This window comes from Apus apus, chromosome 4, assembly GCF_020740795.1.
Source record: "Apus apus isolate bApuApu2 chromosome 4, bApuApu2.pri.cur, whole genome shotgun sequence".
Taxonomy (NCBI): Eukaryota; Metazoa; Chordata; class Aves; order Apodiformes; family Apodidae; genus Apus; species Apus apus.
The window spans coordinates 41,479,261-41,500,897 of record NC_067285.1 but is presented as its reverse complement, the minus strand read 5'-3'; the positions used below and the strand labels follow the sequence as shown (position 1 = coordinate 41,500,897).

At 49.9% G+C, this 21,637-nt stretch overlaps 3 protein-coding genes across 18 annotated transcripts in view; 2 read left to right on the top strand and 1 right to left on the bottom strand.

Moving 5' to 3' along the window:
* The window catches only part of LIN54 (lin-54 DREAM MuvB core complex component), a 43,750-nt gene extending 37,180 nt beyond the window's left edge, over positions 1 to 6,570 (top strand). For all 4 annotated transcript variants that reach the window (XM_051618782.1, XM_051618779.1, XM_051618781.1 and 1 more), the window contains 4 exons: positions 1,580 to 1,682; positions 1,875 to 2,012; positions 2,677 to 2,879; positions 4,070 to 6,570. In XM_051618782.1, coding sequence (XP_051474742.1) covers positions 1,580 to 1,682; positions 1,875 to 2,012; positions 2,677 to 2,879; positions 4,070 to 4,271 — 646 coding nt within the window. In that variant the 3' untranslated portion in view covers positions 4,272 to 6,570. The remainder of the gene's footprint in view (positions 1 to 1,579; positions 1,683 to 1,874; positions 2,013 to 2,676; positions 2,880 to 4,069) is intronic.
* A 3,497-nt stretch (positions 6,571 to 10,067) lies between these two features.
* On the bottom strand, positions 10,068 to 16,117 carry THAP9 (THAP domain containing 9). Its single transcript, XM_051618268.1, has 6 exons — positions 16,033 to 16,117; positions 15,715 to 15,910; positions 15,351 to 15,627; positions 14,070 to 14,275; positions 13,312 to 13,436; positions 10,068 to 12,510 (listed from the first exon to the last, which is right to left on the bottom strand). The coding sequence occupies exons 1-6, from the start codon at positions 16,110 to 16,112 to the stop codon at positions 10,593 to 10,595; spliced, it is 2,802 nt and encodes a 933-aa protein (XP_051474228.1). The 5' UTR covers positions 16,113 to 16,117; the 3' UTR covers positions 10,068 to 10,592.
* Positions 16,118 to 16,398: 281 nt separating this feature from the next.
* SEC31A (SEC31 homolog A, COPII coat complex component) overlaps positions 16,399 to 21,637 on the top strand; it is a 47,955-nt gene continuing 42,716 nt past the window's right edge. For all 13 annotated transcript variants that reach the window (XM_051618774.1, XM_051618772.1, XM_051618770.1 and 10 more), the window contains exons 1-5: positions 16,399 to 16,590; positions 16,973 to 17,182; positions 17,414 to 17,496; positions 18,269 to 18,351; positions 18,861 to 18,984. In XM_051618774.1, coding sequence (XP_051474734.1) covers positions 18,273 to 18,351; positions 18,861 to 18,984 — 203 coding nt within the window. In that variant the 5' untranslated portion in view covers positions 16,399 to 16,590; positions 16,973 to 17,182; positions 17,414 to 17,496; positions 18,269 to 18,272. The remainder of the gene's footprint in view (positions 16,591 to 16,972; positions 17,183 to 17,413; positions 17,497 to 18,268; positions 18,352 to 18,860; positions 18,985 to 21,637) is intronic.

Genomic DNA, 21,637 nt, shown 5'->3' with positions numbered 1-21,637 from the left:
GCGTGTATGACTGACTTCATAATGCCAAATTCATGCTTCATGCTTAAGGTTTTCTACTTAGTTTAGTCTTTGGTGCTTGAAATTCTGGGAGAATAATAACATCATTGGTGATGCTTTGCACCTTCAGAATGCTGATTTGGGAGAAAACTGTAATTATATCTTAAGGTGCAGAGCATCGGTGCAGAGCAAATGGTTAATTCACTCTGGAAAAGATGCTTTCTCACTAGTAGAAGTTTCTCCCTTCTGGAAAGAGAGTTGATTTTTCCAAATGAATGTTGAAGGTGAGCACATACCCTGTTCTCCAAAGAAAAGAACTCGCAGAAGTTGTTGCTCACTGATGCTCTGGATTGATGGTGGCAGTTTGTTTTGGGAACTAAAACCATTCCACTACTGAATTTTAAACAGGGTAGACAGGAAAGCAATTGCAGGTTGTAAAAGCTTTTGGCTGTAGGTTGTCCCTGGAACCATTCAGGATGCTAAAAGTCAACACAATGCAATTCAACAAGGTGAGGGGTTATAGTGGATTCCTGGGCAACCCCGATCAGTTCCTGTAGTGTTACCCTGGGCAGGGCACAGGAAGCCAGTTTTGGAAGGGGTTTAAGCTCCTAAAAATCAATGTGCATTCCCAGCAGCATTTTAAAAGCAACTGAAGAGCATCAGCAGTTTCCATTAGCTATAGCTGGAGATGGTATTGGAAGCACTGAAATATGCCAGAGTTTCTTGTAGCCCAAAGCCATGTCTGAGCTGGGGATGAATGTGGTGCTTCCCTGTATCTGATGTGTGAGATGGTGAGAGCTTGGCTTTGGTGGGAGGTAACAGTAACAGAGGTATATAAGAGGAATGGCAATTATTGGCTTTTCTTGTCTGTTTTGCTGCTTTTTATTCACATACTTGTCCCTTTAAAAAATCGGCTAACTAAAGCTTTATCCTCATTCAGATCCTTTCTCTGGGTACCTGTGCTTCAAAGCCTATGAGGTGTACCCCTTGTTATTCCTTTTCTATTCTTCCATTCCTGCTGTGGTGAACTCTGCCTCAGTTCATCACAGAATCATAGAATGGGTGGGAAGTGACCTTAAAGATCATTTAGTTCCAACCCCCAGCTTAGGAGCAAAACTAAACAACAAAGGCTCATTGCTGTGTTAGTCAGTTTGCCTCTTGATTGGCAATCCAATTGCTTACCTTCTGTTTTGGCTGTATCAGACCTCCTGAAGGCTTACTTGAATTGGCTGGGTCAAGAGCTTGCTATGAAGTGGCCCTCATTAGGTGGGTCAGCCACCCAGAAGTCAACCTAGAAAAGTTTCACAGGCTTCATTTGCTGCTGTGGGGACCAGTGCTACGTGACCATCATCTCAGACCAACACCCTTAAGCTATACCTGTGATTTCAGACAGCAACTAGACCTGCACTTGAGAGTTTAAGGTTTGCAGTGAGGCTGATACCACTTGTACACGTGGAGATGAGCTTAGGGATGACATGTGGTGCATGTTCACATCACTAGACTAGGAACTTCTGCTCTTGTTATCAGCACTAGTGCTAATGTCACGGTTACGTTCACAAACCTTCTGCATCTTCTGTTTCAGGTATTGTGATTGTTTTGCAAATGGTGAATTCTGCAATAACTGCAACTGCACAAATTGTTATAACAACCTGGACCATGAAAATGATAGGCAAAAAGCAATAAAGGTGAGGGGCCTCTTCCCCTGCCCTGGGCATGAAAGTCATTTGGCTTGTGTCTTCTGAAGCTGTGACACAGGGCAGAGTGGGTGTGTAGTGCCCTGATCTCCTACCCTGTGTGCAAGGCTTGAGTTCTCTTATTGCACCTCTGAGTTCTGCTCCCCGCATGCAGTGACTGACCCTTTGGGTCTGCATTGACAGGCCTGCCTTGACAGAAACCCTGAAGCCTTCAAGCCCAAAATTGGGAAAGGAAAGGAAGGAGAATCAGACCGGAGACACAGCAAAGGGTGCAACTGTAAACGCTCAGGATGTCTGAAAAACTACTGCGAGTGTTACGAGGTACGAAGCATTATCTCATCTTCAAGGTACTGGCTGCGACTTCTTTGTTTTGCTTTGTCCCTTCTTCAGATTGTTATGATGTTTTCTGTTGCTATCATGTCATCTCTTCTTCCAGCAGTTAGTACGTAGAAAGCCGTGTTTATGGCAACATTGATCACTTCTGTTGTCTAAGTTTAATTTTCAATCGTGTAGCAACTTTGAACTTTGGCTTGGATTTGTCCTTTACCAAAGAGGAGTATTTCCTTAAGAAGCCTACTGCACCAGGTCCCTAGGAGGAGTTGAGGCAGCATCCCACAGATGCTCTGGGATAGGATACATCTGTGGAAGGCAAAATCGGAAGTTGTTTCATCAGATAACTGCTCGGTCTGTGGGTGTAGGGAGAGTGGGAGGCTGACCTCTCTCATAGCTCAACCACTTAATTCCAGAGGAACAAGTAGGTTGGTGAAGAAAGCTGTGAGTGGGAAACCATTGGTTTGCATGTGGTTCAAGTGTACCTTTTGGGAAGGCATCCCAGTTTGAGGTGAGAGTTTAGAGAGAAAACTCGGGGTTTTCTTCTAGGGGTTGACTGGTAAGAGATGAGAACAAGATCTCCTTTCCATTGTGACTTGTCATAAGGGGGGTCAAGGTTGCGACAGGTTTCTCATGGTTTTTTTGTTTCTTTCAGGCAAAAATCATGTGTTCTTCCATATGCAAATGCATTGGCTGTAAAAATTTTGAAGAAAGCCCAGAGCGAAAGACACTGATGCATTTAGCAGACGCTGCAGAAGTTAGGGTCCAGCAGCAGACTGCTGCAAAGACCAAGTTATCTTCCCAGATCTCAGATCTGCTGACAAGGCCAACACCAGCACTCAGCAGTGGTGGTGGGAAGTAAGTCAATGCAGTACCATGTTTCAGTTGCTTTTAACATGTGTTTGGTTTTTTTCTGATGTATGTGACAGGGATGTCCCTGTCATCTTTGGGTGTTATCTGTGTAAGGTGTAGGAGCAGGAGCACTCAGGCAAATGGAGCTTTTTGTTCACACAACTGTGCTCCCTGTGGAACCTCAGGTGTGCCAAGCTTATCTGTGTTCAAGTGTTGTCTTCTCATGGTTGTCCATGTGCTTATAGAAAGCATGAAGTACAAGTGTCCCATTTACTGAGAGGATGTAACCCTTGAACTGCCCTTACAGTAAAAGCTGAAGTCACCTTGGTTGGAAAAGACCTTCAAGATCACAGAGTCCAACCCTCAACCGAACACTGACTACTCCTTCACTAAACCATATCCCTAAGTACCATAACTATCTGACTCTTAAGTATCTCCAGGGATGGTGACTCCACCACTGCCTGTCCCAATGCCTGAGAACCTTTTCAGTGAAGAAATTCTTCCTGACATCCAATCAAAACTTCCCCTAGTGCAACTTGAGGCCATGACCTCTTGTCCTATCCCTTGTAGCTTTACTGAACAGACCAATCCCCACCTTTCAGGTTGCTGTATGTACCTGGGTGTTTGGAGAAGACTGAGAGGGAATCTCATTAATGTCTCTAAATATCTGAAGGGTGGGTGTCAAGAAGAAGGGGCCGGTCTCTTTTCAGTGATGCCCTGGGATAGGACGAGGGGACAATGGACAAGAACTAGAACACAGGAAGTTCCATCTCAACATGAGGAGAAACTTCTTTACTGTGAGGATGATGGAGCCCTGGGACAGGCTGCCCAGAAAGGTTGTGGAGTCTTCTTCTCTGAAGACTTTCAAAACCTGTCTGGATGTTTTCCTGTGTGATCTGCTCTAGGGGATCCTGCTCTGGCAGGGGGGTTGGACTCGATGATCTCCAGATCATTTTGTGATTTCCAAGTCTATTTCAAAATGTACATCAGTGGAGGCAAGCACCAAAGCACAATGGGCCCACCAGTTTGTTTGACTGTAGCTGTGGCCTGTGCCCTCTGTGTTGGTTGTTTCCAGGCAGGTGTCTAGCGGGATAGGCGAGATCTCAACATCTCGTCAGTCTTCGTCCTACAGAAAAGCCCTGCGAGGTGCATGGTGTGCTTCTGCTGAGTGTGAAGGGGTCTTTTCTGTGTTTCAGGCTGCCCTTTACCTTTGTAACCAAGGAGGTAGCTGATGCAACCTGCGAATGCCTGCTCGCCCAGGCGGAGCAAGCGGAGAAGACGGGCAAGTCCCGAGCTGCAGCCGAGCGCATGATCCTGGAGGAGTTCGGACGCTGTTTGATGAGAGTTATTAACTCTGCAGGGAAGTCCAAAAGTGACCCCTGTGCCATGAACTGCTGACTGGAGCACAACAAAGCAGACTGAACAGAACACTTAAGGCACAGGGACACTTTGGTTTGGCAGAGAGGATTGAATGGTATTTGTTAATTTGGTGCTTGATGTAAATTGCCCCCGCATAAGATTGAGAGAAGAAAATCTTTTATAACAAGATGTAGAGCCTTTTAAATCTTAGCTAAATCCTCTTCTACTTCAGACAATGCATAAAGGTCAATTCTTCCTGATGTACAGCTTTTACCTTGCGTTTTTTAAACATTAGATGTGTTCTTCCCTTTCCCCCAGAAGAATTGCCTGAAGGGCATATATAAATTATTATTATATATATATTATTTACAGCGTCTGGAGTTGCATCATTTTGTGCATACAGGAAAACAAGGGTGATGCCAACAGCCAGGTGACACTTTTGGTGACAGGCCCGTAAGAAGATCAGTGTATCCAAGATAGTTCTGAAAGTAAGTGTGTAAAAAGGAGCATCTAAGTGCAAGGTAATCCTTGTATCTAGGACACAGCACCTTCCTTTAATGCACAGAGCACTGAAAAACCCAAGCAAGAAGGTCAGAGGGGTTGCTTGTGGATTTAGCATTGGGCAAGTGGTGGAGAATTTTGCTGGAGTGGGGCCAAGGAGTTGAGAGGGAAATGGAAGGAATGGGATTTTTTTTTGTTAGGAACATGGCTGAGAACTTGGATGTTTCTGAAGCTGAAGCTTGAAAGGCAAGACAGAAGTGAGGCAGGGCAGCCCTGCCACAAGGCCGGACTGTCTGCCCATTGTGCAGCACTAGCTCAGACTGCAAGAGGAGGATGCTGGGGCTTAGATGAAGCTTGGTTTCTCAGAGGTCTGCAGCAGTTTCATCTCGCACTGGAGGTAGGGCTGTGCAGCCTGCTGTGTTTTCTAGGATTGAGCTGTAATGCTGGACACCTCTTAAGTCTGAGAAGCTGAGGTCACAGGAGACAGCGGAACCATTGTTGTCTTAATGAGGACTCAGGACAATCTGCATCTGAATCAATTTGCAAACACAGGTAGGGATCGTGTTTACCTGGTTGTAGGTCTTCAGGATGATGCTTCCCTGTATGTTACCAATTTACTTGGTGTAAGTTTGCTTTGGTGGTGTTTGGAATGGCTGTGAGAAGGTGCTAGTTCAGAATCAGGATTGCTACCAGAAGAGATGCACAGATCATTTTACACAGAGCAGGGGGCAGCAGGAATCAACTCTAGCTGTGTGTAGACAAGGGCAGGGCATTTTTTCAGTGTTTGTTACAGGCCATCTCAGATGACATTTTTTGATAGTGGAACACTGCAAAATTAACCTGGCAGGTTACTTACCTACCCATAAAAGTCAATAACCATGTTTAATCACAGGCATTTTTAGTATGTCTCACAGCAGCACGAACTAGCTGGGTTTCTCCAAAAGGGATTTTGTATTCCTTGTGTAAAACTACATACAGAGAAATGCAGCAGAGCTCTTCCTCTGGGTTTTCTAGAAGGGCCAGGCTGGGGAAAGGTGGAGGCTAGGCAAACCAGCAGCTAAGCTAAGTGCCTATAGATGTGATGGCAATAGCATGGGAAGACACTTCCACTCCTGTCTTCACCCCAGTCCTGTGCATTGAGCAGAAGGCCCTTTTTCCTTCACCCTTTTCTGGTGCCTCCTCAAAATGCCTCAGGTGTGCCTAGGGCCTAGGAGGTGGCCAGCAGCAGTGGTGGGCCCCTCGAGTGGCCACTGCAGGCAGGGTTTGAGCTGCCAGTCACTGCCTGAAGGGCCCAGTCTGCTATTAACATTTCCCTGAGCCTAAGTGGCAATTATGCCTCTGCAAATCTCTGAAAAGGGAATACACCTCTCGTGTAATCAAATGCCATTTTAAAAATATAATTAGGACTTGGATTTACTAAAAAAGTGCAGTAACTTTACGTGTAAATAGTGCTGATATTCAGTTTACTTCTAGTGACCTAATATAGTATGTCCAGTAAGATTTTGTATAAATGTAAATTAGTGTAAGTGAATAAAGTAATACCTACTTATGTTATTTTTCCAACAGATTGCAATATGCCTTCTTTTGTTTAGACTTCAATCCATGTTAATTTTGTATATATTCCATGTCTTACTCTAAATTGCACCTTTTGTGATGTGTATTTATATACAGTGTGCAAAAACACTTGTGAAATATAGATTACAGTTGTAATTATGTATGATGGCATTGTTTGAGAATATTTTGCTTGTAAAGACTTTGAAGGTGCAATCAAAAGCTTTTAGTTCTTCTACTTTGTTTTGAACAAGCTTTCCCAAATACTAAGCTTGGATTCCTCTCTCCCTGGTGTAGAATGTGTGAATTGTTTTTTGTACTTCTTAGCCATTTGCATCAAACTGCTGGACAAGATTTACAGTCAAGTTCATCCAGTTACATAGAAATAATTGGGAATGGGGCAAGGGTTCATTTTCTAGTTCTGTTTACATCTGAAAGTAGAAAAATTAAATTTATATTTACTAGACTTATTCAAAGAATACACTTTTCTATATTGTACAAATAAAACAGTCAGATAAATCACAAAGAAAAATAAACCTTTATACTATTCTGTAACTGCTATTTTTTTTTTTTCCAGTCCTTTCCTTCAGCACTGACAAACAGAAAAGATTTTTATTGAAATATCAAAATAATTCTATTAACACTAGCCCTTCTTCTGATGCAGGTCCTGGCTTGGGTTTTCAGTATAAGAATCCCACCAGAGAGAAACCCTGGGTTACAGGTGTGTTGTCATGCAGAGCAATTCATGGCACGTTGTGGTACAGCTCATGAAGGGCCAGGTGTCAGCCAAGCCAGCACCAGGGAGCTGATCCCACCTGATTATTTCTTGATTTCATTTAATAGAATCCCAGACTTGTTTGGGTTGGAAGGGAACTTAAAGATCATCAAGTCCAACCTCCTGCCATGGGAGGCTCCATGGTTGCTCCAAGCCCCGTCCAGCCTGGCCTTGACTTGGATGTAAATGTTTGCTATCCCCACCCCTTGCTATGGAGACCTTTTTATGAAGAGAAAATTTCAGCTTGCCTTGCTGTGAAGTGCTTTTCCTTATTTTTCCTATTGTGTTCATGTGTACTGGCAGCCTATATGGCGTGTGATGGGAAATGAAATCAGTTTGACAGTACCAAATGTTACCTGTACACCTACTTGCTTCTGTCAATGTTCAGCAGCTTTACTTTTCTTCCTACTGCACCGTGGAAAAGCCTGTTAAGAGGCAACTTTTTAAATGATGCCAATAATTAAAAATTTATTTTAAAAGTTTATAACTTATAAAAGTTATATTTATAACTTATAACTTAAAGTTTATTTTAAACTTTTTAATGAGAAGGCATAGGATTGTTGTTGGTTTGTTTTTTTTTTCGCATTCACTGGCTGGACAAGTTAGACTGAGCAGAAAGACATTGTGCAGCACCCTTCAAGACAGCAGGGTGCTGCACAGAGCTTGAGGACCTTGGGCAAAACTTGGAGGCAAAGCTTTGCTGGGGGCCCCAGACTGCTTGTTAGCAGTGTGCAGTGCATTTTGTTCTTGGGGCATTTCTCTCTTTTTCTGCCTCTCTTGGGGCACTTGGTGAGCAACTCTGGCAAAGCTGCCTTACTTGGTTTCATTCAGGAATACAAGCCAGCTGAGAGCTTGTGGTTTGTTTCTGCAGAGTAAAACCTAGTTTTATTTTAACATCCAGGTTTGGGGCTTTTTAGCAGCTTGTGGAAAGTAGTGTCCAAGGAATGCTCGGTGAGTCTTTGGAGTGTTGTTAGTATGTTGAGTGGGTGACACTTGTTTCCTGGGCTGAGGTTTTCCCCCCTAGCACACCAGCTGCCCTGAGAGGAGGCTGCTGGGTACTTCAGGCTATAGGAGAGGATTGAGAGAAGGAATAAGGTGCTCAAGGTGACTAAAGAGTGAGTTTGTAGGGACCTCACAAAGAGCGTGGTACCAGCCGGAGTTGAGGGTGTTTCAGAGAGAGAGGAGTTGCTGGGAAGAGAAAGCTGTGTTCAAAACACCGTGGTGCAGTGGAAAAGGAAATCCCTTGGTTGCAGTTGTGGAGTTGTGAATCCTGACAAGTTGCACTGAAACCTGACAGGTCCTGCTGTGCCAGTATAGCCAGCAGGGTCTGTGGTAGGCAACAGCAGGTATGTGTTGTTTGAAAATAATGGCAATTGGTAGGACAGGCTTCCTTTAACAATTGTCAAGCTTTCTTACAATATTGGATAGCTTTGTTAATTAGCTAACTGCCAGACTGTTTTCTAGCCATGTGCTTTTGCTCCAGTGTCATCCTATCAAACCCTGTAAAACTGTCTCAATGCCTCTTGAAAACCTTTGTCATCAGTACTTCAGTGAATTGCAAATGGATTTGTGAACTGTGGTGGCTGTGGATACAGGCAGTTCAGCCATGGGAATGCAGAGCCTGCCATCAGCCTGCCTGGGCAGCTGTGTGTGTGTCTGTCTGCTCACCCATGGGCAGCAACTGTCCAAAGCCCATGAAAAATGCCAAGATTGGGAAGCCCTGTGTGCAGCAGACTTGCCATCTTCACAACTTCACTCCAGCAGCCAGGGGGTCTTGTGCAAAGAGAAGGCTCAATATGAATCGAGTAAGAAAAGCTCCCTCAGATGTGAACAAGGAGTTGGCAGCAGGTTTATGTCCAGATGAAAAAATAACATGGAATGGTTTGGGTTGGAAGGGACCTTCAAGATCATCTAGAGCCAACCCCCCTGCATGGGCAGGGACATCTCCCACCAGACCAGGTTGCTCAGAGCCCCATCTAAATGCACAGCAAGGAAATGCCTGTTCTCTATGGCTCAGTTCTTACTGGAAGTGGAGGTTTAGCCAATGCAAATGTTTTGACATCAGGTGAGTGCAACCTATCTACCACGGGGATTTCACCTGCATTTTGCCAGTGTCCTAAAAATCATGGAGATATGGGAGAGAAATGTTTCCTGCAGAATCTCTCTTAGCTACAATTGCCTCCATAGCAGTGACAACTTCAATGTGGCTACTTACATGGCTGTTTGGACTGGGGAAAAAAGTCTAGAGGTTTTAGTTTGCTACTCCCAGCAGAGATCTCATGAAGGTCTGTGGTGCAGCTGCTTTCAAAGCAGAGCTTGAAGAACTGAGTGCAGTAGCTTTGCTCCCACCATGATTAAGACTACAGGGAGAAGAAGTAACTCAAACTGACCAGGAAAAGTTCTGTCAGATCACTGGTAGGCAGAATGGCACCTGCAGTATTATTCCTGGCCTTGGACACAGTGGATCACCATTTTTCATTCCATCTCCCACCAGCCAGAGTTTTGTTGGAAATAGTTGCTTTCCATCTCCATAGATGCAGCTGCTGTTCTGCATGGGAAAGGGAAGCCATTTAGTAGCAGTTATGCCAAACTTTGCTACTCCAGGTAACTCACTGCAAACCGAGGCAGCTTCCTTACCTCAGGAATGAACTGACTGAAGAAGCCAGTCCTACATGGTGGCATCACATCTATGAGTGAAGTAATCAGTGAAAACTACATCTGAAAAGGAGACTGCCTCCTGCCTTGGGCTGCAGGACACATGCCAGCTCTGAGAGGAGGGGGCCATGTAGCACAGCTGAGTGGGTGACCCAGCAGGACCTGAAACACTCGCCCTGGTGCAGCATACCCCTCTGCTGGTACTTGGGGCTCCTGCCTGAAAAGGAGCATGTTGGTGCTGCTGGGCACAACAGCCTGGTCACAGCTGGATCCTTCCAGGGGAGCTAGACTTAAACAGCTTGTTTAGCTGTTTGATGAGGCATGGAGGAGTGGAGCTTGTGAACAACTTGAAAGCCATTTTCACATCTTTATTTTCAAGAAAAAGCTTCGCAACCTTTCTTGTCCCCTGCTTCTTTAAAGCAGATCTGCTTGCCAGCACACGTGTTCTCCCCCAGCCATGTGGAAGAGGCATGGTTTCTTCCTGGCAAGAGCACTAACAGCACTAAGCCACCCCGCACTTCCAGGAGACACTGTGCAGGGTCCCCTACCAGGCTTCTTGAGCAACTGTCGCTCACCCTGACCTGCCACGTGAGCCTCATTAAACATGTGGCTGCTCTGCAGAATTGCTAGATGGAACACAAGATCAGATGAACTTCCTTGCTTTGCTCAGCCAAACTCTGATCAGATGGTTTGCAGTGGCCCAGCACATCAGCACTTTCCAACACCATTTTTGTTGGATAAACCATGGGAAGACACAACATCATTTCCTCACAGGTGTTGCCTAGAACTGGCCATCACTGAGCCTTGGCAGGGGACAGCCATCCTTGGAACAGCAACCAGTGCTCATGACCCCATGTGGGTTTGGCTTCACTGACAGCTTAGCCAGTGGTAACAGAAACCATTGTTTTTCCCTTCAGTCTCTTCCATCTGTGCTTTCCACAATGGTGTTTCAAGTTCAGGTGTTTGGCAGGGTTTGTTCTGATGTTTAAGTAACGTTGTGTTATTTCCTTGACTAAGACAGTGTAGTGATTGTTGACACACAACTCCCCATCAAGTAAATGGTCCGTGAGGGTGGGGAAGAGGGGACTTTCTCCCAGAAGCTCTTGGCAGACCTCCTGTGCCAGATACAAGTGCCATAGCTTGGGCTTTTTGTTGCTATCTCCTACTTTGCGATACCAGTTTAGGACCTTTTCCGAAACGCTTGTCAAGTGGTAGACGCTCGCCGAGGGCAGACTCACTCCACCCGACTTTTTTATGTAAAGCACTGACCCACACCTTGGCCTGCTCTCATCTGCCTGAAAGAGGGAAGCAAGACAAGCCTGGCATGGCAAGGCAGAGGCCAACTGCTCAGCAACGAGGCCCGCAGCCCAGGCCATGCCCCGTGCGCTCAGTGACATGTCTGTCAGCGCCTCGCTCAGCGCAGAGCTGCGCCAAGGAAAGCCTGCACAGCAGGGGCACTCTGCTCCTCCTGTCCTCCCACCAGCTGGGAGATGCTGAGCACGAACACTGCCAAGGGTCAGGTCTCTCCTACGAGACAGGGATAGGTCCAAGGAGCTTCCATGGCTGTGTGGGGAGCCCGGCAGCAGGCTGTAGCTGGCCAGAAGTTTGTGATAAGCAGCCTGGAAGGCAGTGCAGGTGGGGCTCCTGCTGCTGCCACAGGCTTCCTGGAGGGCCCTGAGGAACAGCTCCAATGGGTCAAGGCTGAAGGAACAGGTCAGGAGGTGGGGGGAGCGAGTGCCTTCTGGAGACAGGTGGTTGGTGTAAAGCCACTTGAGGCTTTTGGCATTGAGCAAGAAACTAAAAAAGCCTAGTTTGCGTTTGCTCTTAATGATGCATCTCCCCATAGAGTCTGTTAAGGTGGTGAAGCACCTTTTGGCCTCATTAAAGAGACGGTTTATTTTGGTGTGATTTCCAGCTAACAAAGGCTCCCTCAGTCCCCTTCTATAGCGACCTCTGCCATGAAACATGTCACACAGACGGCTCATCAAACGAACAAACTTAACAGTACCCTTGCAGTCCTGGAAGGAGGCCAAGCCCAGCTCCTGGAGGTGTTCCAGCGCATCAGCAACACCCTCACTGAACAACTGAGTAGCAAGGTTGATCTTCAGGTGATAAGTCTCCTCACTCACAGGTCTGCCTGACTGGGGACTGGGTGGCTTTAACACCCTCTGCTCCTGCAAAGCCGCCAGCTCCACCACATGCTGCCACCGCACCATGTCACTGAGCCACTTGATCTTCTGGAAGCACTGCAGAGCATTCTTTACCAGCTGGAGTGCATGGCAAGTGTCAAAGAAGTACGTGATGCTGTGAGCAGAGCCAGGTGGATGCTGGAAAGTGCACTGAATCCTTCTGGGGTCTATCCTGATCCCCAGAGCTCTGGCAGTCTCGGCACCCTGCGCAGTGGCACCTGATGTCACAGCCAGCACCTTGATGCCCACGTGGTTCAGCTTATTGATGGTCTGACGAAGCAGCTGAGCAAGGAAGTGGCCAGTTGTTCTGTTCACCAAGAAGTAGCCCAGTGGAGCTGTCCAGGGGCTTGAGATGCCAACTGCCATGATGATAATGGCTTCTGAGGCCAGGGGAGCTTCATCAGCATCAAGAACACCTGCTCCCAAGTTAACATAGCCTGTCAGGCACTTGGTCTGTGGGTCCCACTGTTGCTGCTTCTCCAGGGACATGTCTTGTATCATCAGGGCACAGGACCAGTAGGCCTCTTCCCCTCTCTCCACCTTCTCCTGAAGGCGGAGAAAAATGGCATTGCTGAAGCCTGCAGTAGCCTCATTATTAGACAGCCAACTGGAAAAAAGTGGAGGATGGAATTAGGAGATGTGATCCTGAGAGAACTGAAGCACCAGTCAGCATCTTTTAGCACTTAGGGACATGGTCAGCCATGTCTGGAGTTGTAAAGCAGGCTCTGACAGTCTAAACCAAGCAGCCCTGCCTTTCTTCATGTGGAGTCTGAGTTTCTCTTTTCATGCTCTCCTGATGGGAAGCCAAGCAAAAGTACTGACCATGGAAGGAAGTAACAAGGCAGCTCCTGCCTTTCCAGTGTACAGGAGACCAGAACAACAGGGGAAAAAAACAGAAAAAAAACAAACCACAAAAAAACCCAAACATACACAAAAGTGCAAATGGGGCTATGCAGAGGGCCAGTAACACCAGGCTGCTCTCTTTCCCAACTGGCTTTCTCCACACTTCATCTTAATCCAGTCTGGAAGATGTGAAAGCCTCAGCAGCCCATATGGAATGCTGTTCTCCTCAGTACACTCTGTTTACTACCTCCTTGGCACCCCTGTGCGCAGATTCTTTGCAAGAAGCTGTGTGAGGCCTCCCCACACTCTGGCATGGACGTTGTATGTATCTGCTGGGCATCCTCCAACTGCACTACTGGAGTCTGAGACTCAAACCCTGCAGGGGGAGAGTGAGCTTCTTCAGCTTTTGTGTGCTTTTACAACTTCACTGCCTGTTACTGGGTCTTCAGGTAGTAAATTTTGAGCCCATGTAACTCCTTGCAACGGGTTACACAACTGAGTGATGCGATACAGAATTATCTCCCTTCTGTAACTTTGAAACACACACTTGTCAAGATTCACTGACCTCCCAGAGTCCTTGTGGGGCAAGGGGAGAAAAACCAAAGCTCCAGAGTCCTTGTAGGTCAAAGGGAGAAAAACCAAAGCTCCAGAGTCCTTGTGGGGCAAGGGGAGAAAAACCAAAGCTCTAGTCTACCTGCTGTATGTTTTCCTGTTCTCGACTTTGCCTTTTCCAGAAAACAGTCCCAAAGTTTTCCATGTTTAGTCTTACTGGTTTTGATCTCCTTTACTGACACTCCTGCCCACCTCTCCTCACTGGGTTTTGGCTGTGGGTGGAGTCCTGGCACTTGCTCCCCTAGCACTGCCTCCTGCTGCTGCTTTTAAAGATGACTGGCATTTGTCCTTTCTTCCACTATCTGGCTCATCCCTTCCCTCTCACAAGTCTACCCTGCACATCACAGGCACCATATGGTAAAGCACCTCTGCTTTTTGTTATCCCTCCATGCTCCCCTATGAACAGGAAAACACATGTAGACCTTGCAGCAGCTGAGGCCCTGAAATGTAGCTTTTCTTACACTTGTACTCATCTGGGGATACTGAGCAAACTCCATACTCCTTCTCAAGTTGTTATTGTGAGGCATGTGCTATTCTCATGCTGTGACCCACATGCATCAACACATACCAGCTCTCTAAGATGAGGAGTATCAGTATTTCTTTACATTTGCTTCCCACTCTACTTCTGTTACTGAAACAGCAGAGCAGGGAAAAACTACTATGCTTTCATCCTACTAATGTTTTCAGGACAGATCTGTTACACCTATTTCAGCATGAGTTCCTGGAAGTACATTCAGAATGAATCAATGAATGAACAAAAACTTGCGTTGTCAGGCTGTAAGGATGAGGGAGGGGGAAAATCTTCCGTAGGTAATCGTAGGCCTTAATATGGTAGAGGTGGAGAATACAAGCAAATTGCCTCATTTCTGGTGAGTATTCTGACATCTGCCTCCAACTGTGCAAGTCACAAGGCAAATCTGCTTAAAAAAAAAAAAAAACACAACACAGACAAGAGGTCATCTTCAGTGAAGCAAATAAATGGCTGATAACTTAAAAGAGGGATGCACAATACAACCACATTGCTGAATGAGAGGCAAGAGGGCAGCCTGTGGAAACCACTTAGTCCTGAAGCCTGGTGTGAAGTGTACAGCTGAGCAGTACTGTCACCATGCCTCACCTCTTCCCAGGGATGGGCAGTGGCCAGGGAATGTGTGCCCTAGCATGCTGTCTGAGGCCAAGTACCCAACATGTCCTTCCCTCTTGTCCTATCTAATGTCATCCCACTGCTTTGAATAAAGACTGTCATATATTTGGGTGCTCCCTGCCTCAAAACTGATGTAACAGGAAACACGGTTGACTCTGCAATTTGAAATGGCATATTCAGGTTACATTACTAATGTTAACAGAGCTTGCTTCTGGGCAGCACAAAAGGCAAGGTTTTCCTAGATAGATAGATTCTTGAGTCATCCATCAGCTCAATGGTGGCAAGGCTGGATTTAATAACCTTGGTTACAGGTCTGACCTGAGCACTCGAGTCATTAAATTTTTCAGGATTGGAAGTTGTATTCTGGACCTACAAATCACAAGCATGACAGCATTGGACCAGGAATCTATCAGTCAAGGATAACCAACACCACAGAATGGTTAAGGTTGGAAGGGACCTTAAAGATCCTCAGGTTCCAACCCCCCTGCATGGGCAGGGACACCTCCCACCAGGCAAGGTTGCTCCAAGCCCCATCCAACCTGCCCTTCAACACTGCCAGGGATGGGGCAGCCACAGCTTCCCTGGGCAACCTGGGCCAGGGTCCCACCACCCTCACACTCAAGAATTTCCTCCTCATGTCCAACCTCAATTTCCCCTCTTCCAGTTTTAATCCATTCCCCCTTGTCCTCTCCCTCCCTGCCCTTGTCCCAAGCTCCTCCCCAGCTTTCCTGGAGCCCCTTCAGGCCCTGGAAGGTGCTCTAAGGTCTCCCTGGAGCCTTCTCTTCCCCAGACCGAACAACCCCAACTCCTTTAGCCCAAACCAAGCCGAGACAGTACAGCCCCCGTACCTGCAAACTGGGCCCGCAGCAAACACACGGTTTCCTCAGCGATCCGCTGCTTCTCCACCAGCTCCCGCAGGACCCCTGCCAGCCCCGGGTGCGCGGGGCAGGCTGCGGGGGCCGGCGGCAGCTGCTGCTCGGGGGTGCCCCGCGGGGACCCTGCCTCCCGCTGCCCGTGCAGGCTGTAGTTGTGGTCTCCGGCGGTGACCCCGGCGGGCTGGCTGGGGACAGGCTGCTTCAGAGCTCGGGCGGGGGCTCCGCTCCCGCGGCCGGGGCCCGGCGGCTCCTACCGGGGAGGGGAGAGGGGAGGTGAGCGCCGAGCGGGGCGGCTCGGGGCCGGGAGGGGAGCGCGGCCGTTCCCCCCCGCACGCACCGGCTGGGGGAAGCGGGAGGGCACGGCCCCTCGCCGCAGCTTCCTCCGCAAGCCGTAGCGCTCGAAATCGGTCTCGGCGAAGTGCCGGGAACACAGGATGGCCCCGGGGCCGGGCTTCCAGGCCTGACGGCTCCGCGGGTCCACGCGGTTGACGGCGCGGATCCACTCGCGGCGCTGCGCGGCGTCCACCGGGAACCTGCGGCAGACGGGAGAGGGAAGAGAAGGAGGAGGCAGGTGAAGGAAGGAAGGAAGGCAGGAAGGAAGGAGGGGTCCCGCCAGGACGGGCTCCGGGGGGTTGCGGGGGCCCGTCGCACTCACTGGTGGAAGGAGATGCCGCGCTCCCGGCTGCGCCCGGTGTCGCGGGCGGTGCAGCCCAGCGCCGAGCAGCTCCGCGTCATGGCCGCCCCGCAGCCCCCGCCCCGCACCGCTGCCCGGACCCCGCCCGCCCTCCTCCTCCTCCTCCTCCTCCTCCTCCTCCTCCTCCTCCTCCTCCTCCTCCTCCTCCTCCCCGGGGCTCCGCGGTTCCGCCTCCGCAGGCAGAGGATCGCGGAGCCAACCGGGCAGGGCGGCAGAGGCGGGCAGGGCCAATGGCGAGCGGCGATCCTGGCGGCCAATGGCCACCGCGCCGCCAGCCCCATATATAGCGGGGCCGGGAGCCGCGTCCCCCTCTCCCCGCCGCGTGCTGCCTGCGGGCCGGGGGCCGCGCTGCGTGGGCACAGGATGCGGGGGGACGCGGCGGCGGCTGCTGGTGCGGGGCGCCCGGTCCCGAGGAGGCGGGAGCTGCAGCCGCGCTCTGGGGCTGGGCCAGCCCCGGGCTCGGCGTCTGCCCGCTGAGCGGCCGCGGAACCGGGGCTGCGCTTCCCTTGCCCTGTAGAGGTGGGTCGGGGGGCGCTTGGAGGTGCCCCCCCCTCAAGCCGTGAGCCGCTCCCCGAGCACACACACCCCCCCCCCCCCCCCCATCGCGGCTCGGGGGAGCGGGCGCGTCGATAAAGTCGCGCGTTTCGGGGCGCTTTTCCTCGGGACTGGAGGAGCCCACCGCCCCTCCTCGTGGGCCTGGCCCCTGTCCGATGATGAGCCTCACTGCTGTTCACATCATGACAAGCACGCCGTGATTACTGCTGTTGAGCTGAGGAGGACAGGCCGCCCCAAAAACCCGCACCCCCCCCCCCAACAAACACACCCCCCCCCCCAGCCTTTTATTCCTCCAACCCCCCGCGGGACGGCCGCTCCTCACGCCTTGTCTCCCTCTCTCCTTCAGGACCCAGAGCTGAGCACCCCGCAGGAGGAGAGAGCCCGCAGCCGCCCCCAGCCCCGCACCGCCCCGCACCGCCCGGCTTCCCGCCCCGCGACAGGCGGAGCCGCCGCCGTCCCCGCCCGGAAGGCGCGGGGCGCGCCCGGAAACCCGCGCCGCGGGGTGCGGGGCGGGGCTGCTGCGGCTGCCACGTTGGAGCGGGCCCGGGACGGAGGGGTGAGCGGCGGGACGGAGGAGCGGGAACCCTTCCTTCCCAACTTTTTTCCCTTCGGTTCCTGGCAGGAAAAGTCGGGTTTTCCTTCCACCAGGCCGCCGACCCGCACGGTGTTCCCGAGGCGGGAGGGAGGGAGGGGAGGGGGGGGGGGGGAACTCCCTCAGGGTTTTGAAGTCATACCTGAAAAATGAGAGGGTGAAGGGTTTTTGTTTGTTTGTTTGTTTTTTTCTTAGGGAGTTTTTCGTTCTCCTGAGCCGACCGGCTGCCGAGGGTTGTTGGCTGCGAGGGTCTAACGAGGGCTCCCCCGTTCCCTGAGGTGAGGCTGGAGGCTGCTGCGGGGTGCCCGGTGTGTGCCTTGGTGCTGCCGGAGCCAGGGGGTGGGTTGTGGAGCGGTTGAAGCTTTCCCCACGTTTTCCTGGGTCCTGACCCCGTTGGGCGGCTGTCGGTTCCCTCTGCGCGTCCACGTCGCTCTTCCGAGGCGGAATTATTCCCTCTGGATGTGCTCCGGAGGGGCTGGCTGAGGTGTCTGGAAGGGAGTGGAACATCTCCCTGATGAGGAAAGGCTGAGGGAGCTGGGTCTCTTGAGCTTGGAGAAAAGGAGACTGAGGGGTGACCTCATCAATGTTTACAAATACGTAAAGGGTGAGTGTCAAGAAGATGGAGTTAAGCTTTTCTCAGTGATGACCAGTGATAGGACAAGGAGTAATGGATACAAATTGGAGCACAGGAGGTTTAAGGTCAATATCAGAAAAATTTTTTTTACTGTGAGAGTGACAGAGCACTGGAACAGGCTGCCCAGAGAGGTTGTGGAGTCTCCTTCTCTGGAAACATTCAAAACCCGCCTGGACGCCTTCCTGTGTGATGTACTCCAGGTGACCCTGCTCTGGCAATGGGGGTTGGACTAGATGATCTTTCGAGGTCCCTTCCAACCCCTATGATTCTATGATTCTATGAATATCTTCAGGAAAATGATCGTTCTTGCTGCTTCTGCCAAGTCCCGATGCAGCTGCTGAGTTCCCCAGGGCAGGGCAGTCTCCCCGTGCTCCATTTAAGCCTTTCCTTTCTTGTCTCTTTTTTTCTGGTTTTAGCGAAATGAAGCTGAAAGAAATCGGTCGTACTGCCATGCAGGCGTGGAGCCCTGCCCAGCAGCACCCCATTTACCTGGCCACAGGTGAGTTTCTGGGAAGCACCTGCCAGCAGGCCTCAGGCTATGTGTGCTGGCTGGCATGAAGGGGTTCTAAGAGAAAGTTGTAGGAGTTATTTGGTGTCCTGGAGGCTGGAGCAGGGCATGTGGTGCCGTGGCTTTAGTGTGACTCTGTTGTGCTGTGCGTGTAGTCACGCTTTGTGTTCTGCAAGTCACAGCAAAGATCCTCTTTTTTTTCTGCCAGGGTGAGGTGACAGCAATGCTAACCACTAGTTCACCGTCTCTTGCTGCTCATTTGTGACTTTGATCGTTTTCTGTGATAAGGGAGAGGGGAGAGAGGTACTTGCCCAAAGCTTTAGCTGCTCATACAGGCTAAGAAAGCCCGTGAGGGGAAATCATGGGGAGAAACAAAGCCCTGAGCCCCTTTCAGGGTCCTTTTTGCACAGATAGTGCTTCTTTGCCCCTGCTTGTGCTGCCTTTGCAGTTGCTCTTGTGTGTATCGTGGCCCTCTCACTGCTGAGCACACTTCTTTGCAGGTACCTCAGCTCAGCAGCTGGATGCAACCTTCAGCACAAGTGCTTCTCTGGAAATATTTGAGTTGGACTTAGCAGACCCTTTGTTGGATATGAAGTCCTGTGCCACCTTCTCCTCCTCTCACAGGTAAGCAGTGGAGTTGTAAGGGAAAAGTAATGGCTGTGGAACTGTTACATATGGTGCATGTGAAAAGGCCACGTGGTGAGTTTTGTCTGCAGTTGTTCAGGAGGTGAGCAGAAGTTCAGCACTAAAGGGTGAAGGCTCACACAGATGTTGTGGGACAGTGAGGTGTCACTGTGAAGGTAGCGAGCATGGACTCGAAGGAGTTGCCAGCAGCTCATGCTTTGATATAAACCTAGAAAATCTGACGTTGGATGGTAGGTTCAGATGTGTATGCAGACTGTTTATCTTCGGGAACCTCTGGGATTTTCCAGAAAGCAGAAGGAAAGGTGAAATGATGGAAATGCAGTCGTAACTTTTCACGTTGCCCCCTCCTGTCTGTATTTAAGCATTTCAGGGAGACTCCTGTAACATAACCAAACTGGGTCATGTTGGGTGTGTAGTATCGTACCTCACCTTGCTGCTGGGGAGCCAAGTTCCTGACTGTACAACTCCACTTAGGTCTTTGCTTGCCCAAATAAATATTGCTAGCGTCAGAGTGCCCTAGTTTTCATGTCAGCAGCACTTGTAGCAGCCCTCTGGTGGCTGGTCCAGTGACTGCCACTGGTCGTGACTGAGCTGAAACAACGTAATGGAAGTGCAAAATGCTCCTGTGGGTAGAGTAGGGGGACTGGTGGAGGACATTAAGGTTGGGGGCAGCCTTGGCTGTAGCGATCATGAGATGGTGGAGTTCAGGATCGTGGGTACTCTGCACGAAACAAGAAGTAGGATTGCAACCTTGGACTTCAAGAGGGCCAATTTTGACCTCTTCAAGAAACTGCTTGGAGAAATCCCACGGGTTAGGGCTCTGGAAGTTAGGGGGGCTCAAGAGACCTGGTTGATACTCAAATACCACTTCCTCCAAGCTCAGGATTGATGTATCCTTAAGAGCAAGAAATGAGACAAGGGAATGAGGAGGCCTGTGGTTGAGCAGGGAGCTTCTGAAAAAGCTCAAGTGGAAGAAGGACGTTTACAGGATGTGAAGGAAGGGACTGACCACTTTGGAAAACGACAAGAATGCTGTCAGAATATGCAGGGGTGAAATGAGAAAAGCCAAGGCCTCCTTGGAATGAAACCTGGCAAGGCATGTCAAGGTCAACAGGAAGGGTTTCTTCAAGTATATCTGAGGCAAAATGAAAACCAGGGAAGATGTGAGCCTGCTGTCGAAGGAGGCAGGTGACACAGTGGCAGAGAAGGCACAGTAACTGAATGCCTTCTTTGCTTCAGTCTTAACTGCTCAGGCCAGCCCTCAAGACTCCCAGACTTTGGAGGAAACAGAGGAAGTCTGGGCAAAGGAAGACTTTCCCTTGGTTGACGAGGATCAACTTAGAGATCAGTTAAGTAAACTGGTTATCTACAAGTCCATGGGTCCTGATGGGATACACCTTCAAGTGCTGAGGGAACTGGTAGCAGTCATTGCTGGGCCACTGTCCATCATCTTTGTAAGGTCCTGGAGAACAGGATGAGGTGCCTTAGGACTGTAGGAAAGCCACTGGCATTCCAGTCTTCAAAAAGGGCAAGAGGGAAGACCCAGGAAACAACAGGCCAGTCAGCCTCACCTCTATCCCTGGGAAAATGACGACACAGCTCATTCTGGGCGTCATCTCAAAGCATGTGGAGGAAAAGAAGGTTATCAGAAGTAGTCAACATGGATTCATCAAGGGGAAGATGTGTATGACTAACCTGATTAGCCTTCTAGAACGGCATGACTGGATGGATAGATGAAGGGAGGGCAGTGGATGTGGTCTGCCTTGACTTCAGCAAGGGTTTCAGCATGGTCTCCCACAGCATCCTCATAGGCAGGCTTAGAAGATGTGAGTTAGACGAGTGGACAGTGGAGTGGATTAAAAATTGGCTGGAAGACAGAACTCAGAGGGTTGTAATGAGTGGCACAGAGTTGAGTTGGATGGCCATAACAGGTGTTCTCCAGGCGTCAGTGCTGGGTTCAGCCCTGTTCAATATATTCACCAATGACCTGATGACACAAAGCAGAGAGGTGGCTGACACTCCAGAGGGCTGTGCTGCCATCCAGTGTGACCTGGACGGGCTGGAGAGCTGGGAAGAGAAGAACCTAATGAGGTTCAACAAAGGCAAATGTAAAGTCCTGCAGCTGGGGAGGCAGAAAACCATGTATCAGTACAGGTTGGGGGCTGATGTGCTGGAAAGCAGCTCTGGGGAAGAAGACCTGGTGAACGACAGGCTGACCATGAGCCACAATTGTGGCCTTGTTGCCAGTAGGGCCATTGCCATCCTGAGATACATTAGGAAGAGTGTGACCAGCAGGTTGAGGAGGGTTCTCCTCCCCCCTCTACTCTGCCCTGGCAGGAGGTTGGGGACAGTCTTTTTTCAGTGATGACAGGTGACAGGATAAGATGTAACAGGCACAAACTTGAACATAGGGAGCTCCATCTAAGCATGGGAGGAATTGCTTTACTTTGAGGGTGGCAGAGCACTGGGACAAGCTGCCCAGGAAGGTTGTGGAGTCTCCATCTCTGGAAATACGCAGAACCCCCTTGCATGTATTGCTGTGTGATCTGCCTTTGGTTGATCCTGCTCTAGCAGGGGGTTTGGACTAGATGATCTCCAGGGGTCCCTTCCAACCTCCACCACTCTGTGATAA